Source organism: Sparus aurata, chromosome 24 (assembly GCF_900880675.1).
Source record: "Sparus aurata chromosome 24, fSpaAur1.1, whole genome shotgun sequence".
Classification (NCBI taxonomy): domain Eukaryota; kingdom Metazoa; phylum Chordata; class Actinopteri; order Spariformes; family Sparidae; genus Sparus; species Sparus aurata.
This window is the reverse complement of record NC_044210.1, coordinates 19541516-19562460: the sequence shown is the minus strand read 5'-3', so window position 1 is coordinate 19562460 and position 20945 is coordinate 19541516. Positions and strand designations below refer to the sequence as shown.

General features: G+C 48.8%; 1 protein-coding gene across 1 annotated transcript in view; it reads left to right on the top strand.

The window, feature by feature from the left end:
- Positions 1-1903: 1903 nt before the first annotated feature.
- Positions 1904-20945, top strand: part of LOC115576535 (arf-GAP with GTPase, ANK repeat and PH domain-containing protein 1-like) — an 87415-nt gene continuing 68373 nt past the window's right edge. The window contains exon 1 of the mRNA XM_030409064.1: positions 1904-3602. Coding sequence (XP_030264924.1) covers positions 2495-3602 — 1108 coding nt within the window. The 5' untranslated portion in view covers positions 1904-2494. The remainder of the gene's footprint in view (positions 3603-20945) is intronic.

Sequence of the window (20945 nt, the reverse complement as noted above, 5' to 3'; positions counted from 1 at the left end):
CTCTAACACACACGTGGCAGCGTCACACACACCGTCTGCTTTCATGTGCCGCTGATGCAGCCGTCAGGTAGAGGCCTTTTGAAGGTGCGTTTGAAGTTCGCTGTCACGCTTTCAGAGGTGACACGCAGAAGGATGGGGGAGGTGGATGTAGAGAGGAGAGGTGTGTGTCGACATGTGTGTGTGTGTTGACGTGTGTGTGTGTGTTGACATGTGTGTGCTGCACCCGAAACAATCTGTGAAGGTGAAAGGAGAAAGTAGCCGACGGCGGTTGCTCCTCTAATCTTGATTAATCCCAGTGATAATCCAGAAGGCATCAGTTTTGGTGGAGTGGAGGTGGAGTTAATCTCCCCTCCTCCACCTCCTCCTCCTCCTCCTGAGATGGAGGGAGACGCTTCAGAGGATGAAAGAAAAGAGAAAGAAGCGCTGAGAAGAGGAGTTTCCTCTCTGGAGTTTAATTTAGAAGATGATCAAAGATCCCAACAACAGTCGGAGCGCTCGCACCTTTAATATTTCAGAGCCGCAGCGGTGACAGATCAGTTTGTGATTAAAAAGCGAGATATTCAAATTGAAAATGACTAAAGAAGGACTGAGAGTGGATCAGAAATGGAAGTTAATCAGCTGGTTTCACTGGATGGTTGTGAATTAAAATACTTCAGAAGAACTCTGATTTAACAAGAGGTTTATCAAAGGTGAGCCTCACCTGCTCGTCCTGATCTCATATTCATACAACAGGAATAATGTTTCTGTCTCTGTGCTGCAGATATGATGATATCACTGCCTCTCTGAGTGTGTGTGTGTGTGTGTTAGAGTGTGTGTGCCAGGGGAGGCTTTAAAGAGCTTGACAGACAGGGAGGAGGAGGATGAGACTCCACCCTGTTTGTAGAGACGACTGCAGGCTGGAGAACCCGGGCTGGAGTCGGACCGGCTGCTGTCCTGCTGACCTAAATATCAGCATGACACCACCACACAGTCGTTTTGTTATTAGCTTCCAGCTTCACGTTTCTTGATGTTTGACAGTTTTATCTTCACAAATGAGGACATCACGTCTAACCTGAGGAGTCACCTGTCAAACATCAGTTTGAACAGTCTGAAGTCTCGATATGAGACCAAGAAGTTGTTTTTGAAGTGGAAACACTACAGTCTGGTTCCAGCTTCTGAAATGTGAGGATTTACTGCTTTTCTTTGTCAGTTATGAGACTTGACTGGACAAAATAAGACGTCTACTACTAATAATCTTTGCTGAATTATCTGTTAGCACTTCCTGTTAGCAGTGAACTCATGGATGTACAGATCACTATCACTGGATCACTGTGAGACTGAAGGAATCTTAAAAATGTGATTTTTCTAAGGCAAGTTCTGCACATGTAAGAAGTGTTCTTTTATTGTGGTTTCTAAGTGGATTTTGGGATGTTTTGATGATTATTTTCTCATAATCTTTCAGACATGAATTAATCAGGAAAATAATCAATAGTAACAACTCTACTGCTGACTCTCTGCTGCCACCTGCTAGCTGCTAACTAGCTAAAAAATGTGCGCAAAATCTACATGAAAGTTAGCAGAATTAGCTGTTAGCACTTCCTGTTAGCAGTGTGCTCATGGATGTTCAGACAACTGTCACTGGATCACTGTGAGACTGAAGGAAACTTAAAAACGTGACTTTTCTAAGGCAGGTTCTGCACATGTGAGGAGCGTCTTCTCTCTACGCTCTCTAAAAGGATCCTGGGACGTTTTCATGAGGATTTTTCACAATCACCCAACATTTAATAAACTAAACAATCAATCCGTTTATCATAAAAGTAAGAGGTAGATTTTGTGGAGCACGTTGTAGACTCCAGGTCCAGTCCATGCCCTGCTCCGCTCCGTGTTTTTCCATCATCCCCCGCTGCTGTGGGTCGCTCGGTGTGTGTAAGTGTGTGTGTGTGTGTGCGGACGGAGGAGCGGAGTGTGTTCAGTGTGAAGCGGAGGAGGATCGGCACCGTGCGGCTGTCAGAGTGCTTCAGGGAACCGGAGCAGAGGAGGGCAGAACCGGTCCGGATCCTCCGCGCTACCGACCGACATCTGATCCGAGCTGAGGCCGGCGGGAGGTGGAGCGGGCTCGGCTGGCTGCGCGGAGCGGAGCGGCGCGGCGCTGCGGGGGATGTGCGCACACAATGGGAGAGGACGCGCTGGCACCGAGCGGGACGCAGCGGAGGAACAGTGCTGATGTGTCGGGGAGCCGGTGATGGACACACCGGAGCGCTCAGAGTTTCCAGCAGAGAGGAAGCTGCGGGAGCCAGTTTGAATCCGCTGGGATGAACACGGAATGTACTTCCTGCTGTTTGCACATCTGGATGAAGGAGCAGTCTCAGCGAGCCCCCCCAGCGTTTTCTTCTTCTGCTGTTTGTTTGAGGAAACGTTTCACATTAATGAGTGTGCAGAAAACAACAGACTGAATCACCTGAGAGAGTCTGTCAGGTGGAGGTGTTGAGGCTGCAGGAGCAGGGGAAGGTGGAGGATGTACCTCCTGGACAGCAGCTGCTCTGACAGGATGGAGCGGGGCACGCCTCAGAGGAAGACCGTCTACAGGATCTCCCTCACCTTAGTGAAGAAGGAGAGTCTGCCGGACGAAGACGGCGTCTCTGCCTCCCCCAAGGCGGGCTCCTTCAGGCGGGAGGGCTCGGTGGAGGTGCAGCGCAGCGGGCTGCTGGAGCAGCTGAAGGAGGTGGAGGACGAGTCGGAGGAGTTCCCGTCGTCTCACGGCTTCATGAGGAACTTCAGGACGTTCAGCACGGGGCAGCTGGAGCTGGGCCGCCTCAAGATCTCCAGGAAACAGCTCCTGCAGAAGGAGGCGAAGGAGAAGAGTCCGGTCACAGAGTCTGCGGCGAGGACGCAGAAGGAGGACTCAGAGGACGCCGCCGTGGAGAACCTGCAGAAGAAGAAGAGGCTCCTGAAGGCTAGGAGCATGGAGGAGCAGAGTCCGGACCCTCCTCTCAACGGAGACGGGAAGCTGTCGCACTCCAAGAGCAACGGCAAAGCAGCCAAGGCGTCGTCCCCGGAGACGCCTCCTCTGAAGCGTCCTCCCGGCCTCCTGCGCCGCAGCTTCAGCTTCAGACACTGGAGCGGCGGCGAGCTGCTGCGCCTGCGAGCGCTCTCCAAAGACAAACACCACAGCAGCTCCGGATGCATCAGCCGCGACGCCGAGAGGGAGAGCGGCGAGAAGGACGGCGAGGCAGCCGGTGTGACCCCGGCGTCACGCCCCCTCGACCCCAACAGGCAGAAGAGCCGCACGCTGGAGGTCGGCGCCGTCCTCAACAAGACGGACTCCATGTCAGAGCTGAGTCGATGGGAGCGAGCGCGAGGGAACAAGAACCGCACGCTGGACAACAGCGACCTGCTGCGGCTGTCCGCCGAGAAGGACGGGTCGGGAGGCTTCCTGCTGAGGGGAGGCGGCGGGCGCTCCAGCGAGCGGCGCCTGGTTCGCTTCTTCAGCGGGATCTTCTCCAGGAGGGACGGAGCGACCACCTCCACCCCGACAGGAAGTCCCAGCACCACCCGCTCCCTGCACAGGAGGCACAGGAGGGTTCTGTCGCAGTCCAGCACCGAGAGCATGAACGGAGGTGAAGGTAACTACACCTGAGTGACATCACCGCTGCAGCAAGCTGAGTCTCCAGTTGAGGGTTTTTGTTTCTGTCTTGTGACCCTCTCAGATGAACCTGGCGGCGCTCTGTGGGGTCCCAGACCTCATGTTGTTCAGCCTCAGAGTGTGTGTGTGTGTGTGTGTGTGTGTGTGTGTGTGTGTGTGTGTGTGTGTGTGTGTGTGTGTGTGTGCAGCGGGGGAGAGGATCAGTGTGTGTTTGTTCTGGACAGCAGGGTGATGTTTGTTGCGCTCGCTGCTGTTTGTCTTTCATTACTCTGAGCTCACGTTTGTTCTCAGACGCAGCCGGAGAGATTTACAAACATAGAACCATCAGAACCATCAGAACCAGGCAGAACCATGAAAATATGAAAATATCGTCCTGAAAACAACAAGCACACACACACACACACACACACACACACACAGAGCAACATCCTCTTTCCATGTGGAAAACATGAGGAGGGAGGAAGTCGAGTTGTTCTGACAGCTCACAGAGTAATCCCCGTCTTTAGTTACAATACTATGCTGTAAGAGTACTCGATTACAAGTAGTCCTGCTGAGATGTACTCTAAACAACGTGTAACTTTCATCAGACTCCCTCCAGGACGACTCTGCTGTCTGTTTCATTCACAGAAAACAAACGTTGTCTTTGAGTTTGTACGTTCTGTTTTGAGTTAACGATCTACTTCCTGTTTACACCGACACGTGAGCGGCCATGACACCTGTGTTTCAGGTGTGTTGTGTGTTTTTGTCAGTTAGTTGTTTGTGTCGGTGTTCTGATCTGTAGTTTCTGGAGTCGTTAACCTTCCTGAAGTTCACCTGAGCTGCAGGTCGACCCGCAGGCTCAGCCGGCGGTGGCGGACTCTGGAGGCGGGTGGGGGGTCGACGGCTCCACATTGTTGGGATTCCTGAGACCTGGTCCGAGTGTCTGCAGGTCACATCAGCAGTAATGAGGTGGGACGGGTTCAGATCTGAGCTCAGAGTCTGACACTAAGACGTGTAGGAGGCCGGGTGAGACCAGAACGGGCCAACACACAAGAACAGCACACAGTCATCGTTTCCACTCGAGTGGGAGCCAGAAAAGAAACGAGCACACTGTCAGAGAGGAGAGCGAGGAGATGTGGAGGTCACGGCTAATAACAGAGTCAAGGACAGACGGACGACAGGACGACTCATGTTCAGACAGAAAAACAGGAAGGAAACAGAATGATACACGGGTCACATGGACCGGGTCAACACGGAACCAAGACTGAGGGAAGACAGGAGGAGGAGGAAACCAAGGAGGGAGGAAGGAGGAAGGAAAGGAAGAGGTAATTAGGGAAGAAGGAAGATCAGGACAGAAGGAGGGAGGAAAGGAGGGATTAGAGAGGAGGAAACGAAAGAGAAGGAGGGGATGATGAAGGAGAGGAGGAAAAGAGGAAGGAGGGAAGGAAGGATGAGAACATTAGGCAAGGAGAGAAGGAGGGATGTGAGGGAATGGGTAAGAAGGAAAGGAGCAAACGAGAGAGAGGAAGGAAGGAAGAGAAGATTAGGGAAGGAGGAGAGAGGAGGGAGGGAACGAAAAGAAAAGGAAGCGAGGAAACAGGAGAGGAGGGATGAAACAAGGACAGAAGAAGGAGGTAAACAAGGAGGGAAGGAGAGAGGAGGAGGGTCACCTCTCCATCATCCCTCCATCTTTAAGCTCCCTGCAGCATTTCTCCTCTAACAGGATTTTCTCCCTATTATACCCATTGTATCAGTGTGTGTGTGTGTGTGTGTGTGTGTGTGTGTGTGTGTGCATGTGTGTGTGTGTGGATCTAGTTTATGTATGAAGCAGAGAGGAGGATCAAAGTCGCTCCAACTAAGAAACAGCTTCGCTTCAGCTGGAGGAGTTCCATCCATCTGATGAGTGTGTGTGTGTGTGTGTGTGTGTGTGTGTGTGTGTGTGTGTGTGTGTGCATGAGTGTGTCTTTGTGTGTGTGCGCATGAGTGTGTGTGTGCGTAACATCGAGAAGAAGAAGCAGAGCGTCTTTTTTCTCAGAGATAACTGGATGCAAATGTAGATGCAGTAATTGGCAACCGTGTGTGTGTGTGTGTGTGTGTGTGTGTGTGTGTGTGTGTGTGTGTGCGTGGGTTGACACACATGTAGTGCACATTACTTCTGCATGGCTGTGGATATAGGTCACGCACACACACAGACCCTCCGCCCTCAATACACACCCATGTCCACACCCTTTCACACACACACACACACACACACACACATTCCCCTACATTTACTCCCAATGGACACACACACACACACACACACACACACACACACACCAGTCGGGTCCATTAAGTCACAGTGAGGTCAGGGCGGGGCTGGCCGGTGTGTGTTTGTGTGATTTGCAGCGACAGCGGTTTCACCGACCGGTCTCAGCATTTCTCAGCTCAGAGGAGCCAAATATGATTATCATTTATTTTCCATTCTAAATTCCTCCACGTTGAAGTGTTAGCATGTAGCCTGCTTACATTTTGTTTGCTAACATGTTTGTATGGAGCTACATACTGCATGCTTAAGTGTTAGCATGGACGCTGCTATCACACATGCTAGCACAGAACCTGTAATCTCACCTTATCTGTGCTTATACTGAGTGTTGTGTTTGCTAAAGCACTAGCATGAAATGTACTCAGTTCTTAGCATGTAGCCTACTATGCATCAACATTTTGTATGCTAATATGCTAGCATAAGTCATGCTTTTTATGCTAAAGTCGCTATCACTATCATATCACAAGTGAGTATGCTAGTATATATATATATATTTTATGCTAATGTGTTAGCATAGAGCCTTTTATAAGCATTATACTATATGCTAATGTGTTAGCATGCAGGCTGTGATCACTAACACAGTGTGTATGACAGTATGTTAGCGATGTTAGCGTGGTGCCTCCTATCAATCAACACACGAGTGATGTCATCAAATATGGTCTATGCTAATCTGTGAGCATGCAGTGAGCTATCAGTCAGCATGCTGTGTTTTATGCTAAAGCTCTACTTGGAACAAATAGTTTTTTTAGATGCAGTTTGGTAGAGCGGTCACAGAGGCGAGGAGCCGAGGATTGTGGGATATGAAAGTGGGCCAAGGACTGTCCTGGTTCTGAGTTCCCGGCTGGGACTTTATTTCTGTCCGTCCACCTTAGCGGCTCTGTTCTGACTGGATCGCTACTGCAGGCGGGTCATGCCAGTGGAGCATGGTGTGTGTGTGTGTGTGTGTGTGTGTGTGTTGTGGTTGTGCATAGTGGGTGTGTGTTTTTAAAATAACTTAACCAGAGTTTTTTTTACACCAAACTCCATAAGAAAAACAGCAAATTTAACAGGCATGTTTCACTGTACAAAACATCTCTTGTTCTTTGCTTTATATCTGAATCAGACAGTTAAGTGCTTGTAGGTCAATTACACTGACGCACAGAAAGCCCTCGGGTCAGAAGTGCTCAGACATGTTCAGGGTTATTCTGAAAAATGTGGCAGCGGCAGAACCCGTTCAACGTTGTTTCAGATTCAGGAAAACAGAAAAAGTGTTACATCTCTTGCGCTGCACTGTGTGATTGTCTCTCCACCACATCACTTACTGCTCTTTGTCTGTCACACACACACACACACACACACACACAGACACACACACACTCTGGTACAGCCTTCCTCTGTGCTTATTAGCCGGCTGTGTGTCGCCCCAGTGGCAGAGGTTGTTCTGGGGTCAAAGAGCATGTGTGTCACCCTCCTCCTCCTCCACACTTCCTCCTCAGACCCAAATTGGACCTTGTGGCAAGTGTGTGTGTGTGTGTGTGTGTGTGTGTGTGTGTGTGTGTGTGTGTGTGTGTGTGGTGTAGAGGGACGTGCTCCCTTATTTGAACAAGCCGTTGGAAGCAGTGAAGTAGCACATTCCACCTCGCAGCAACACACACTCCCTCTGACTGCAGCAGGAGTGTGTGTGAGGTTGGAAGCAGTTTTAAAGGGTTGTTCCACTCTTTTTTTTATATCATCTTCCTGATGATGTAACTACAGTTTATATCCCGAAAAATATGGCATGACCCTAAAACGCCTGTTTTTTGAATGGAGTTTGGTTTGACAGTCGGTCCCCTTGAAAGACAACAAGAAGCAGAGGGTTTCTTAACGTTAATACTTAACATACACTTGAACCACACACACAGAATAAAGAATACAGCAACGTACAAACTTAAGTGTGTGTGACTGTGTGTGTGTCCGCCTAACGCTCGCCATATCTCCCATAATCCACCACTGGCCGGGCGGTGGTGGCGTGCCAGTGGAGCGTCCCAGCTCTCTGCCCTCCCGCTGCTTTAAAGCTCTTACGTAAGGCTCAAATCCATCGGAGGGCAGAAGACAAGGACGCACACTGACGCAACACACACACACACACACACACACACACACACACACACACTCTCACTGAACCCTTTGATACCCAGCATCAGCACCAGAGCGAGCGACCGAGTTTAGGTTTTTAAAATGCACACGCGAGATGGCATTACTGCATGATGTAAGCAGGCTGAAACACACACACACACACACACACACACACACACACACACAGATGCCTCAGTAGTGTAGCTGTCCTCCTCCGCGTCAGAACCGCTCGTTTGGAGAACAAAGGAGGCTGTAATCAGAGAGGAAGTGCAGCGACGCTGGTGGACGTAAAGAAGCTAATAAACCTGAAATTAACCTGAACGTCCCGGGTGTGTTTACACCGCCACAACACGCCTTTTGTCAGCTGATCGTTGCTCTGCAGCTTCGTTCTGCGTCGACACAAAATAAGCGAACAGCGAGCTGCAGCACAGTCCAGAACCAACACTTGTACCAACACGGTAAATATGGAGAGACAAACATGGTTTCTCACCAGTTTGTTCGACGTTATGAAACTGAACTACATCTCTTCACTCACAGATTAACCAGTCAGTAAAGTACATCTGATATTTGTATAAATGTGATTTAGCATGTTAGTGAAATGAAAGAATTGTGTTTCTTAATTGCTAAAGAAAAGAATGAAAAGCAAACATGCTCCATTTAAAGTTAGCAGAATTATCTGTTAGCACTTCCTGTTAGCAGTGAACTCATGGACGTTCAGACAACTGTCACCGGATCACTGTGACACTGAAGGGAACTTAAAAACGTGATGTTTCCAAGGCAAGTTCTGCACATGTGAGGAGCGCGTTTGTAATCGTACATCGTCTTTATTTCCCTCAGCAGGACGAACACACTCGTCTCTGTGAGTGTCTAAATATACAGAGTGTGAGGATGAGTCAGTGTGTCTGCAGACGAGCTCGGTGTGAAGGAAGTGTTGAGCTGAGAGTCGGCGTGTAACCTCTACTAAAAATGAACTGAGTCAGACACAGACTCACCTGATCCTGAGTGATGTCGCCTCACACACACACACACACACACACACACATACACACACACACACACTCACAGGTCAGTGAAACCTCGTCTAGGTTACAAATTCCCTCTAACTCGTCTCCACACGACTCCTGGACAGACAGATAAGCTCTCTGATTAAATGGACACCTAATCGCTCTGCAGCGGGAAACCTGTCTGTGTCTGTGTGTGTGTGTGTGTGAGTTTTATGTGTGTGTGTGTGAGTTTAGAGTGTGTGAGTTAAAGTGTGTGTGTGTGTGTGTGATGAACCAGTTAGTAGCTGGTGGTGTGACGGTGGTTTTATTTGATTTGTGATGAGGATGAAAGTATCCGGCCTGCTGCCAACCAACTGTGTGTGTGTGTGTGTGTGTGTGTGTGTGTGTGTGTGTGTGTGTGTGTGTGTGTGTGTGTGTGTGTGTGTGTGTGTGTGTGTGTGTGTGTTACAGAGTGGGGGGATGGTTCAGCCGGACTGATTTAAAGGCTGATATTTAGGTCACTCAGTGTGTGTGTGTGTGTGTGTTAAGCTGGTGATAGTGTGTGTTGGAATGTGTGTGTGTGACACCTCAAATATCAGCACTTACTGATACTTGTGATTGATCCATGACTGCAGTATTGGTGAGTGATCAGACAGACTGACAGCAGTGTTGAATATATAAATATATATGATCTGATATTGTATCTTAGTTTTCCTCTTTATTATTCACCAAACTAAAGAACATGATCAGAAAAAGTGTTGTAATCCTTCACAAACCATCAGATAAACAGAGTGAAGTGTAGATGAGGAGTTAGAGACGGGCTCAGTGTCTGACAGCTGACACCGCTCAGAACCAGATGATCCAGATGGATCACACAGAACATGATCACATCACGGTGGTCCGGCGGTTCACATCAACAACCGTGGAGGAGTCAGAGTCAATTAATCAGTGTGTAATTAGTCATCCGTCTGCAGCAGAGCGTGACTGACGCTGCAGCATCGTCACGTCTCTGCACCAGCTGCTCGTCAGGTCCAATCCCTCTGAACCGGCCCGCTTGACTCTTTCTGTTGGAGGGTGTTTGACTGTGAGAGGTCGGTGAACTCGTGGTCACACCAGCGTCAGATAAGAAGAGTCGGTTTGTGTTTTGCATAAAGTCTGTGCGGGCTGAGCAGGTGATGTCATCCTGCCGCCTGCAGCAGCAGCAGCAGCAGCAGCAGCAGCGGTCCAACATCTGGATCTGAGTCTGCGTCGCGTTTGTTTGATGCCGCAGTGATTTAAAGACCGTTCACATCCCGCTGTCTGCTGTAGGTCCGCTTGAGCTGAGTTACAGACAGACGGCTCTACAAACTACATTACCCATGAGCCTCTGTGCTGTTGCCGTGGTGAGGAACGACTCTCACAAGGCTTTTGTTTTTATACAGCTGGAAACAAAACGTGTCTAAAAGTTACTGAGTTCATCCGACATGGAGGAAATGGAAAACTCTGCGGTTGGTTGTTGGTGACAGAAATGCATCCTGGGAGTCGTAGTTGTCTGTCAAAGAACCAGATGCTAACGATTGTTTTCCTCCTCAGTAAATCTGCTGTTGATCGTTACAGCTTAGTTTGTAACTCAGCTGTGACGCCATCTTGGACCCAGTTCTGCTGCTTCTGACCCGCTGATGCTCCTCCTCCTCCTCCTCCTCCTCCTCCTCTTCCTCCTCCTCCTCCTCTTCCTCTCGATCCTCTTCACACACTAGCAGCTTCTTTCTCTCACACCTGCTGCAGTCCGATCACTGAGACTCGTTTCACTCGAGGCCTCGCCGCCTCTCGCTGCCAGCAGCTCTGGTATCTCCGAGGAGGAGGAGGAGGAAGAGGAGGAGGAGCAGGAGGAGGAGGAGGAGGAGCCGTCCCTTCACCTCCCGTGGCCTCGGGAACAGCTGGGCCTCCTGCGAGCGCTCCACACAAGGCCCGCTGTTGTCCGTGAGGTGGGAAAACCGGAGCGCCGCAGCTCGCCATGTATCCGGGATTACAGCGATGTTCCGGCTGATGGGAACGCTGCGGAGGCGACGAGGTTCTGACCCGAAGCCAGAGATCCAGTCACAGCTGTCGGACACGCCGGTCCACTGGATTCTGATGGATTCAGCCTTTAAAATGTGGCACAAAATGAGACGCTGTAGTCTTGGAGAGAGCGTCTTCTCTCCCCGTCCAATCACAACAAGGCCTCTCTGTCTGTGCTCGACCGTGGTTGGTCGCCTGCCTTCCTCTTCCTGCTCCCACTTCCTGGTTCCCCCTCAGGCAGCAGCACGATGATTATTATTGATTCTCTCCGTTAACTTCAGGATATTTAAGACAGAAGCATCAAACATAGCAAATAAACCCAGCTGAGGCCTGTTGAATAGGCTGGTTCTGGTTCTGGTCTGGTTCTGGTTGTGGTTCTGTAGACCACAATACTGTGGATCCACAGCTCTGATATCAAACTAAATAAACCAGATGAAACAGACAAACACGGCTCAGCTCCGGTACAGCCGGTCGGTTCTGTTGTTTCAGGGCTGGACCCGCTCCTCTCTAACCTTTAGTTCTCCAGAACACAGTGGAAACGCTGAGTGCTGCATTCTTGGACCCGGTTTGTTTGGCTGTCCGGTGCCCACGAGCCCACCAACGCTCGTAAACACAACTCACAGCGGCTGACTCACTGCTGTGTTTACAGACCGAGTGTCGACACTCTCACCGGCTCTTCTTCTGTGGTGCTGGCTCCAGTTACACCACGCACACACACACACACACACACACACACACACACACACACACACACACACACACACACACACACACACACACACACACACACTGCTGCAGGCTGGCAGGTCTGAATGGATGATCTTTGGTGCTTTAATGGCACTATTGTTTTAACACACACACACACACACTGAGTGGGATGCTGGGTGGAGCGTGGCTGTTAGCTCCCTCAGGGCAGGGTGTGTGTGTGTGTGTGTGTGTGTGTGTGTGTGTGTGTGTTGGGGGTTAACCCGTCGTCTGACTGTGACAAATCAGAGCAGCAGCGCCTCATCAGTCACACGTGGCGTCATATTATCTCAGCCTTTCGCCCTTCACCCCGTTTTTCTGCCTGTTCGTCTCACATCATGTCACACATCAGCTCCTTCTTCTCCTTCTTCTTCTTCTTCTCTCCTCCTCTGTGACGGTCAGCTGAATATCTTTGATTTGAGACACTTTATAGACGTGGTAATAATTAATTAAATCATTTGTTGTTTAGCTCTTGAACTCTGGGTAATCGAGTACTTTCAGTCTCCTGTTAGCTTTGTTGTTGTTTGCGTTTGTCGTCCATCAACGGCGTTATGAATAAAGGTTCACCTGACGAGTTTTGAAATACCTGCTGATGACATCACCAGGCTGCTCTGAGCTGTCGGACGTGTCAATAAAGCTTGTTTTGAATGTGAAACCTGTCAGTCAGGTGCTGACAGCTGTGCAGTGTGTGTGTGTGTGTGTGTGTGTTCCAGTCATCACCGTTAATTAAACCTGTCGGACAGGTAACGACACACACACAGTTACACCTGCTGTCTGTTGGTCATCAACACACACCTTGTTTCTGTCGGTGCGTCAGAACACACAGCGTCCTGTTTATATTTAAAACAGGAAGTTAATTCACAGAACAAACGAGGATAAAGCTCACGTTGTGTGGAGACAGGAGCACAGTGAACAGGTAAACAGGTGTGTTGTGCTACATGTACTGAGCCGGTCCAGACCAGCAGAACCAGGTGACAGGGGAGAGAAAGCTGGAGCAGAACCGGACCCAGTGGTGGGCCGACGTCCGCCTCCACCGACGATGTGATTTATGATTTATTGGAGGAAATAATCTGCAGAATAAACGTTCAGAAAGGAACTTTTAACTGGTAACGAGACAGTTTGACTGTCAAACATGAAGATGTTCTGTTTGTGTTTGTTGTGTAAGAAACAGTCCAAATGATTCACAATCATTAAACACAAACAGTTTAGATAGCTCGACTCTAATGGATACCTGACAGAAAGCAACTGGATCGAGCCAGAACAGGAGGAAAGTGTGAGAGAATCCTGACGTGAATCTGAGTAGAAATAAAGACTTTCATCAGTTTCCTTCTTCACATTAGGACCCAACAGGAGAATCTCACAGAGAAGAAACGGCTTCATTCTTCATGGTTAGATGAAGAAGAAGACAGTTTCATAAGAGACGCTGCAGCCCGACACATCCCTCATCTTCTTTAATATCCTCACTGTGTGTGTGTGTGTGTGTGTGTGTGCAGGGCTGATGATGACTGCCCCACAGACACTTTGACTTCTTCTCATTTCTCTTAATTGCCTCCATGTTTCCTCACCTGAGGACTGACGGAGCGCTGTGAGGGAAACCAGGAGACTGTTTTATAGAAAAGATGCTGTTCACCTCTCGCACTCTCAGCTCAGCAGCTCCAGTGAAGACTTCACGTTGTCGTCAGTAGTTTCAACCTGTCAAGCCATCAGTTTGTCATGGAGTCACATTCCTGAGGCGTCACCTGGTGTGTCGTCTCTACATGGATTATTATCTTCAGACCAGCACACTGATCCGGTGTCAGCTGACGTGGAGCTCAACGTTGTGATGTCACTCTGACACGTCTGGCTGCAGGTGTTAGAGTACCTGTAACTCTTCTGTGTCTGACTTGTTAGATGTACAGATCATTGTGTGATCTTTACTCAGACTTTTGATGACGGTGTTATCAAGATACTTTAAAGACATGACAAAGAAGCTTGTTGTTCTTCTTCTTATGTCGTGTTTATTGATATAAACTAAATGTTTCCTGGTCAGTGTTTGATGTTCGCGGCTCGCTCAGCCGTCTCCAGGTGATCCGTGTCGTTGCAGCACAGACGACTCACCTGTTCCTCGTGTTTACCTGCTAAGATTAGTCTGGACCGGTTTCAGCCCGCCCACAGTGCACTCTGGGATTCCCAGCATGCCTCAGGACACACGTCTGTTGTTTCCAAGATGGTGTAAATGCCTGTGATGTCATCAGGATGTCAGTCAGAGACGCCGCTGTTTTCTTTCAGTGTGTTTGTGAAAGGTGAGTCTGTCCTCAGTCACCTGGGTCAGATTCTGGTGGTAGCCCAGCTGTACTGGTTGGGTCTGGTCCGGTTTGACTCCGTGTTGATGTTTGTAACGGTTTCATCTCGCTCCTCGTCACCAGCCTCTCTGTGATGAGCTGATGACAGCTGTGCTCTGCAGCCTGCAGGTGACACACCTCAGACCCGTTTCTGTCTGAGTCCAGCAGTCACCTGGCTCTGCTCTGATGCAAACAGAACAACCTGCGCCGTCAGACGTCGGCTGCTGTCAGCGGTGGGAGCTGAACCCTGCGGTGCCAGCCTCCTGTTCCGGGGCGGAGAGGTCGATCCGGGCCGAGCCCCGCAGGGTGTCGCTGTGTGTTTGGCACGGCGTGCCGTAATTAACCAGCAGCTACCAGCCAACTGAGGCCCGGTTTGGCAGCGCCCGCTAACCAGAATCTGTGGGCAGGAGGCAGCCGGCGGTCACGCAGAGGTCCGCTCTGACTCCAAGTCTCAATCAAGGTTTATTTTACATCCAGCTGCTCTGCGGCTGCTGGCTTCTATTTTTTACACCACATCTCTAACGTGATCGCCTCTGAAGAGTTCAGCAGCACGTAAAGGTTCAGTTAGAGGGTTTTAGTCCAGATGATCCGCCCGGTTCTGTCTGTTTCACAGCTTTTCATCAGCACGTAAAGGTTCAGTTAGAGGGTTTTAGTCCAGATGATCCGCCCGGTTCTGTCTGTTTCACAGCTTTTCATCAGCACGTAAAGGTTCAGTTAGAGGGTTTAGTCCAGATGATCCGCCCGGTTCTGTCTGTTTCACAGCTTTTCAGCAGCACGTAAAGGTTCAGTTAGAGGTTTTAGTCCAGATGATCCGCCCGGTTCTGTCTGTTTCACAGCTTTTCAGCAGCACGTAAAGGTTCAGTTAGAGGGTTTTAGTCCAGATGATCCGCCCGGTTCTGTCTGTTTCACAGCTTTTCAGCAGCACGTAAAGGTTCAGTTAGAGGTTTTAGTCCAGATGATCCGCCCGGTTCTGTCTGTTTCACAGCTTTTCAGCAGCACGTAAAGGTTCAGTTAGAGGTTTTAGTCCAGATGATCCGCCCGGTTCTGTCTGTTTCACAGCTTTTCATCAGCACGTAAAGGTTCAGTTAGAGGTTTTAGTCCAGATGATCCGCCCGGTTCTGTCTGTTTCACAGCTTTTCAGCAGCACGTAAAGGTTCAGTTAGAGGTTTTAGTCCAGATGATCCGCCCGGTTCTGTCTGTTTCACAGCTTTTCATCAGCACGTAAAGGTTCAGTTAGAGGGTTTTAGTCCAGATGATCCGCCCGGTTCTGTCTGTTTCACAGCTTTTCATCAGCACGTAAAGGTTCAGTTAGAGGTTTTAGTCCAGATGATCCGCCCGGTTCTGTCTGTTTCACAGCTTTTCAGCAGCAGGTAAAGGTTCAGTTAGAGGGTTTTAGTCCAGATGATCCGCCCGGTTCTGTCTGTTTCACAGCTTTTCAGCAGCACGTAAAGGTTCAGTTAGAGGTTTTAGTCCAGATGATCCCGCCCGGTTCTGTCTGTTTCACAGCTTTTCAGCAGCACGTAAAGGTTCAGTTAGAGGTTTTAGTCCAGATGATCCGCCCGGTTCTGTCTGTTTCACAGCTTTTCAGCAGCACGTAAAGGTTCAGTTAGAGGGTTTTAGTCCAGATGATCCGCCCGGTTCTGTCTGTTTCACAGCTTTTCAGCAGCACGTAAAGGTTCAGTTAGAGGTTTTAGTCCAGATGATCCGCCCGGTTCTGTCTGTTTCACAGCTTTTCAGCAGCACGTAAAGGTTCAGTTAGAGGTTTTAGTCCAGATGATCCGCCCGGTTCTGTCTGTTTCACAGCTTTTCAGCAGCACGTAAAGGTTCAGTTAGAGGTTTTAGTCCAGATGATCCGCCCGGTTCTGTCTGTTTCACAGCTTTTCATCAGCACGTAAAGGTTCAGTTAGAGGTTTTAGTCCAGATGATCCGCCCGGTTCTGTCTGTTTCACAGCTTTTCAGCAGCACGTAAAGGTTCAGTTAGAGGTTTTAGTCCAGATGATCCGCCCGGTTCTGTCTGTTTCACAGCTTTTCATCAGCACGTAAAGGTTCAGTTAGAGGTTTTAGTCCAGATGATCCGCCCGGTTCTGTCTGTTTCACAGCTTTTCAGCAGCACGTAAAGGTTCAGTTAGAGGGTTTTAGTCCAGATGATCCGCCCGGTTCTGTCTGTTTCACAGCTTTTCAGCAGCACGTAAAGGTTCAGTTAGAGGGTTTTAGTCCAGATGATCCGCCCGGTTCTGTCTGTTTCACAGCTTTTCAGCAGCACGTAAAGGTTCAGTTAGAGGTTTTTAGTCCAGATGATCCGCCCGGTTCTGTCTGTTTCACAGCTTTTCAGCAGCACGTAAAGGTTCAGTTAGAGGTTTTTAGTCCAGATGATCCGCCCGGTTCTGTCTGTGTCACAGCTTTTCAGCAGCACGTAAAGGTTCAGTTAGAGGTTTTAGTCCAGATGATCCGCCCCGGTTCTGTCTGTTTCACAGCTTTTCAGCAGCACGTAAAGGTTCAGTTAGAGGTTTTAGTCCAGATGATCCGCCCGGTTCTGTCTGTTTCACAGCTTTTCATCAGCACGTAAAGGTTCAGTTAGAGGGTTTTAGTCCAGATGATCCGCCCGGTTCTGTCTGTTTCACAGCCTGGATGAACACGAGGACTGAGAACAGGAAGGGAAACTCAACAAGAGCACAAACGATCAACAATCAAACTTTTTATGCAACAATGGTAGAAACACTGTCCAGTAAATCCTCATCAACAGATATTTAGAGGTTTGAACACTCGTGTAGACGTGTTGCTCAGTTTTCTGACCAAACGGCTGATCATTAATTATCACTGCATGGAACAAAGACTACGTAGAACCAGCTGAGGAGAACGATGCCTGCAGACTCACAACCACACATTTATCTAACGAGGCCATGTTCTGATGCCAGCTCTGTGTGTGTCTGTGTGTGTGTGTGAGACTGTGTGTGTGTGTGTGTGTGTGTGTGTGTGTGTGTGTGTGTGTTGGCCTGCTGCCATCTGTTCTTTATTGTCTCTTCCTCTCTCTTGGTTTTTGATCTCCTCCGTCTCCTCCATTTGTGTCGGGGTGGATCTTTGATGCTGCCCTCAGTCGCCTCCTCTCTCACCTCCTCATCACTCTCCTCTCTCACCTCCTCATCACTCTCCTCTCTCACCTCCTCATCACTCTCCTCTCTCACCTCCTCATCACTCTCCTCTCTCACCTCCTCATCACTCTCTTCATCACTCTCCTCTCTCACCTCCTCATCACTCTCTTCATCACTCTCCTCTCTTTGATTCACTCTCATCCATCAGTCCATCCGTCTGTCTCCTGCTGGCTTCTCTCCAGATGTTGTTGTGTCTCCACCCGTCTGGGATGTACAGTGTCGTAGATCCTTCAGACGGCATCATGGCCTCCTGGTGACGAGCAGAGCTTTGACTCCTCCTCGTCAGTCGGGTCCACAGTTGAATATTACTTCAGATATTCATGTTCCCCAGAGGAAGAATTTCTGATCCCGTGACGTTTTCCTCCAGCACTTCTGTCAGGATCACATTTGTCGTTTGAGCTGAAATAATTTAACAGCTTTTAGATAAAACGTGATAAAAATGTGGGTCAGACGTTCATGTTCCCCAGAGGTTTGATCCTCCTGACCTCAGTGATCCCCGGATGTTTTCCTTCAGCACCTCCATGAGGTTTATATTTGTCTTATTTTACATTTTATTCCAGAGTTTTATAAGTAAACCACATTGCATTTCTTCAGTTGTGTCTGGACAGGAAGAGGAATTCAGCACTGTTTTTCCGAAAAAGTCAAAGTCACATCCAGTCTGGATTATCTGGATTTATTCACAGCTGGTGGAGGTTCTGCTGGTGGAGGTTCTGCTGGTGGAGGTTCTGCTGGTGGAGGTTCTGCTGGTGGAGGTTCTCCTGGTGGAGGTTCTGCTGGTGGAGGTTCTCCTGCTGGAGGTTCTGCTGGTGGAGGTTCTGCTGGTGGAGGTTCTCCTGCTGGAGGTTCTCCTGCTGGAGGTTCTCCTGGTGGAGGTTCTGCTGGTGGAGGTTCTGCTGGTGGAGGTTCTCCTGGTGGAGGTTCTCCTGGTGGAGGTTCTGCTGGTGGAGGTTCTCCTGCTGGAGGTTCTGGTGTTTCTGTGGCCTCGGCACACGTCAGGACTGGCTATAAATAAAGTTTAGCTCTTTTTATTTATCTGGTCTGTTGACTCCAGAGTTCTGACTGTTTGTCTGACTGAAGCCAGCAACACTTCCAGGAGGATCAACATTCCTGAATCAGCTCGTTTATCTCCGGCGGTTCTGCTCCTCCAGGCCTTTCTGGACTCCTCACGGTGGATCGCTGCCATTTCTCTGGTATTTCATCTATAAATAGTCAGTTTTGAGGCCGAGTTTCAGTGGTACCTGCTGCGTTCCAGGTGACTGCTCCGTGTGTTTGACAGGACTTTAAACAACAGTCTGAGCTCAGTTTACATCCCACTGCAGATAAAAACACATATCTGATATTCGAAGGTTCTTCTTATCGAGAACAACCCTGTTTCCTCTCTCTATAAACACCTTCCACCCTGAGCCACAGGAGGAAGACATCAGAGTGGAGGATAAAACGTTCTCCTTGGGTTTAAAATACACAGCGGAGGCCGTGGAAATGTGAAGAGTGAGCGAGGAAATGAAAGTCAGAGTCGTGTCAGTCCTGGATTTCATTTGCGTCCTTTGATCTTCATCTCATTTCATCCCTCGCTTCCTCTCCCGTCTTCTTTCACTGTGTTTCACCCATGATGCTCTGCTGGCATCCACATGTCTGACGGTCCAGCACCATCAGACCCGGTGAAGCAGATTCTGGCTCAGTCGGACCTCCAGTTATCTTGTTTGTTCCTGTTGTGTCTCGCCCGTCGGCCTTCTGTCCTCCAGCTGCCGTCACGTAAACACTCCGTCTTTGTGTGGCCCTCCAAAAACCCAAATACCGTCGCTCAGTCGGACTGGACCCTGCAGGCTGAAGGAGGAAATGTGATTATTTATTGATGCTTCTTTAGCTGGTTTATCATCACAGATTATTGGATTGAGTCGGGCCGTTTGAAAGTCAGACTCAAGTGTTGATATCTTTATTTTCAGAGTTTAGTGTTGACAAGCCTTCAAACACATCGAGTTGTTTTTAGACCTGAGCGTCTACAGGATGTCACGATGTCGAAGATCTGAACACGATTCATTGGAGTCGTTTGACTGTCTTGAAGTTCTTGGACCGGTTTAAGAGTTGATGTATTTTGGGTTCTTTAACTTTAGATTTTAAGGTTGGCTTGCCACGTTATTCAGGGTTTAAAGATCTCCAGTTCTTTAAGTTGTTTAGTATTTTAGATTTTGTTTTTATGGCCTTCAGATTTTTTAGTTTATGGTGAAAAGTCTGAGGTTCTTGTGGGTTTTTTGGGGTTTTGGGGTTTGATGTTACGGTTAGTTCTCCGGGTTAGGGTTTTATATCTTTGGGTCTTAAGGTTGGTCTTAAGTTCTTTAAGATTTTGGTTAAACAGTCTTCAGGTGTTTTGTGGCTGATGGTGAAACATCGTGGGTTCTTCTGCTTCATCGGGAGTTTTAGTTCACTGGGGATCTCTAGGTTCAGGATCTTGGTTTGCTCTTTCAGTCGAAGGTTAAAGGTCTTGAAGGTGTTCGGGTTATATTCTGGAAGACACACCTCCAGATCTTTTCAGTTTCGGTTTGATGGTCTTTGGATCTTTTGGTTTAGAGTGAAGACTCGGTTTCTTGTGGGTTTCTGCTAAAAGATGTTGAATCTACTTGTGTACAAATTGGACCTTTTTACAGATGTGGGGCTCTTCTGGTTGAGGCTGATCATAAATCTGTTGAGTTAAACATTTGTCTCTCTATATATTTTGGTTTAAAGGTCTCTGATTCTTTAAATATTTGATGAAGTCGTCTAATATTTGCAGCAGATTTTGGGTGATCGTGTCCCGACACTGGCTCTGAACGCCACCTCGAACACCGAGAAGAAACCACGTCTCTACTTTCACGTTCTCCTCGTCTCTGAGGGAGAACCCGGCGTAAAAATAGAAACAAACCAGTGAAATGAAAGAGAATTAATGACGGAGATTATTCTGGAGAGCGCCGGGAGTCCTGACGCTTCACTTTGAAGGCCTCCTCCGTGGTGTTTCACTCTCTTCTCTTGTCTCTGCTCTCTGGATGAAGGGAAGGATGGAGGAGTGATTTCAGTCCCATGGCGCTCGCTCTCATTTCTAAGTTTTTCCTCCCTGAGCGACGACAAAGTGGATCTGTTTCTCTTCATCCATCCTGTTTCTCTCCATCTGTTTTCCTCTCGTCTCTAACGTCTCTCTTCTTCTGTTCATCTTCTTCCTACCTGTCTCGTTTCTTTTCTTCATTTCTCTTTATTGTGTTTTTTGATGAGGTGTGATTGGACATTTTGTTCGAACACCTTCCAGAACGGTGACACAACATGACGAATGTGACAGTCGGATCAATCTGTCACTCCGTCTTCCTCTTCCTCTTCCTCTTCCTCTTCCTCTCCTCGACGAGCTCATCGTCACACACATTCGGCTCTGAAGTGATTCATTGTTTTCCAGCTGATGGATTGATTGAGTTCAGGTGTGCCGCCCACATGTTCCCACATGTTCCCACATGTTTCTGTTTCCTCATAGTTTTTCTTACCCAGAAGCCCCTCTGAAACCCATCCGGACTTTCCCTCGGCTCGCTTACTCGACACATTTTTATCCAATCAGCATTTCTCTTTTTGTTTCCGTGCAGCAGGAAAACCACAGGAGACCAAACACTGTTCCACGTACAGTTACTGCTCAGGTGTAGAGTTCAGCTGTGACTGGAGGAATAAACCTTTGACCAGAACACGTCATGAAGCTGCAGC